Here is a 2,320-nt window from a genome sequence, read left to right on the forward strand (position 1 = left end):
AGTATTTTTATTTTGGGAATTCCCGCTCTGATAGTGACACCGGGTTGAGGCTACTTTTGCACTTAATTTGACACATAAGTATGTGCACTCCATAAAAGATTTTGTTGTCTGACATTGTGATTTCAAGTTGTTAAGTTTGATGGAACCTTTGAATTTATTCGACGTGTTCGTGATTATGTGATACTTTTTACCTTAAAAAAAATATTTGAAAGTTTATATTTATTTATTTGTTTTGAAATAACTTCATTGTTTAGAAGATAAGGAAATAAAAATAATTTTTTTGGGGTTTAGGGTGGCACATTAGTGGTATCAAAGTTGGTATGTCCAATCAGACCGTAAATGTGTTATGTGTTCGCTATGTTTCCTTGTGTACTATGTTATGTGCTTTGTGGTTATGGTCATTATTGTGTTAGTGTTGTAGGACTAAGTTAGTTTCTCACTTCCCTAAGTGTCTCACTATGTTCGATTGGCTTATCTAATTGATGTAGGTAGTGATGGCTAATGGAAGGAATGATGCTGCGATTGCTGAGGCTCTAGAGTCCATGGTAGGAGTTACTGTGCAAGCTCTTCAAGCTTTGGCTGAATCTTAAGCTACTGCACAAGCCTCTGCGCAAGCTTCTACTCAAGCTGCACAAATTGCTGCTCAAGCTACTAGCTACAGTGGTGGCCAAGGAAATATGCAAATAAATGAATTCATGGTGATGGATCGATTCCACAAGGCTAACCCTCCATCGTTTGAAGGTCACTATAATCCTGATGGAGCTCAAAAGTGGTTGCAAGAAGTTGAGAAAATTTTCAGAGGAGTGGCATGTCCCGCAAGTCAGAAAGTGCATCTTGGCACCTTTATGTTGACAGAGGAAGCTGAACATTGGTGGGATAATGCGTGCCAACGTTTAGATAATGCAGGGACTCCAATTACTTGGGCTATATTCAAGGACATGTTTTTAATTAAGTATTTCCCTGAAGATATCTATAATATAAAGGAGATGGAATTTGTTAAATTGGAACATGGGAATATGTCAGTAGCAGAGTATGCTGCTAAGTTCGAGGAATTATCCAGGTACTATCCACTCTATGTTGGAGAGGCATGAGAAAAGTCTAAGTGCATCATGTTTGAAATGGGACTCAGACCAGAGATCAAGAAACAGGTTGGAATGCAAGAGATCCGTGACTTTCCTACCCTAGTGAATAAGAGTAGGATTTATGATGAGGATAGTCGTGCTGAAAAGGCACATTACCGAAACACTAGTACCATGAAGGACAAGAGGCCTATGCAGCATAATAGAGGAAAACCTTACTCTTTTCCTCCTAGTAAATCTGGAAGTCGTCAGAATTATCAACAATACAGTTTTTCAACTGGAAAAGGAGCTAGTAGTGGTAACAGAAAAGGAAATGGAAACAATCATAGTGATGGTAGTGGTAGAGGAAACCCTAATGGATGAGGAGTTAGTAACGGAAATAGTAACAACAGGAGTCAAGTCTCGAGCAACAACAATGGTAATAATGGTGATCCAACTACTCCTATCCGATGTCACAGGTGTGGTAAGCAGGGTCACATGGCATATGAATGTAGAGATGCTGGAATTACTTGTTTTAATTGTCAACAACAAGGCCACATTAGCACCACATGCCCCTACCCAAGGAAGACTCCACAACCTGGAAACCAAAGTTCCCAAGCCAGCCAACCTAAATCCAATGGAAGAGTCTTTGCCCTCAGTGGTGCAAGAGCGTTTGAGAAAGACAACTTGATCCAAGGTACATGTCTCATAAATGATACTCCTTTATTTGTACTATTTGATTGTGGTGCCACTCATTCCTTTGTGTCTAACAGTGTTTATGGATTACATGAACCGAATCTTTCATACTTACCTAGACTCATTTGTGGTTGTGTTTATAGATGATATCTTAGTGTACTCTAAGACTAAGGAAGAGCATGGCAAACACTTAAGGATAGTTTTGCAAACCCTTAAGGAGAAACAATTATTTGCCAAGTTGTCTAAGTGTGAATTTTGGTTAGAGGAAGTAAGTTTCCTAGGACATGTAATTTGAAAAGGTGGAATAGCCGTTGATCCTGCCAAGGTGGATAGTGTATTAGAATGGAAAACACCTAAGTCAGTGACTGAGATTAGAAGTTTCCTAGGATTGGCGGTTATTATCGTAGGTTCATAGAAGAATTCTCTAAGTTGGCCTTACCTTTAACAAGGTTGACCCGAAAAGGGGAGTTGTTCGTGTGGGATACTCATTGTGAGAATAGTTTCCAAGAGCTTAAGAAACGATTGACCTCTGCACTGATCCTAGTATTACCTGACCTGAGTGAACC

The 2,320-nt window shown here is 39.4% G+C and overlaps 1 protein-coding gene across 1 annotated transcript; it reads left to right on the plus strand.

The window, feature by feature from the left end:
• The first annotated feature begins 695 nt into the window (after positions 1-695).
• LOC101508581 (uncharacterized) lies at positions 696-1,091 on the plus strand. Its single transcript, XM_012717498.1, has one exon. The coding sequence runs from the start codon at positions 696-698 to the stop codon at positions 1,089-1,091; it is 396 nt and encodes a 131-aa protein (XP_012572952.1).
• The last annotated feature ends 1,229 nt before the right edge of the window (positions 1,092-2,320 follow it).

This window comes from Cicer arietinum, chromosome 6, assembly GCF_000331145.2.
Source record: "Cicer arietinum cultivar CDC Frontier isolate Library 1 chromosome 6, Cicar.CDCFrontier_v2.0, whole genome shotgun sequence".
Lineage (NCBI taxonomy): Eukaryota > Viridiplantae > Streptophyta > Magnoliopsida > Fabales > Fabaceae > Cicer > Cicer arietinum.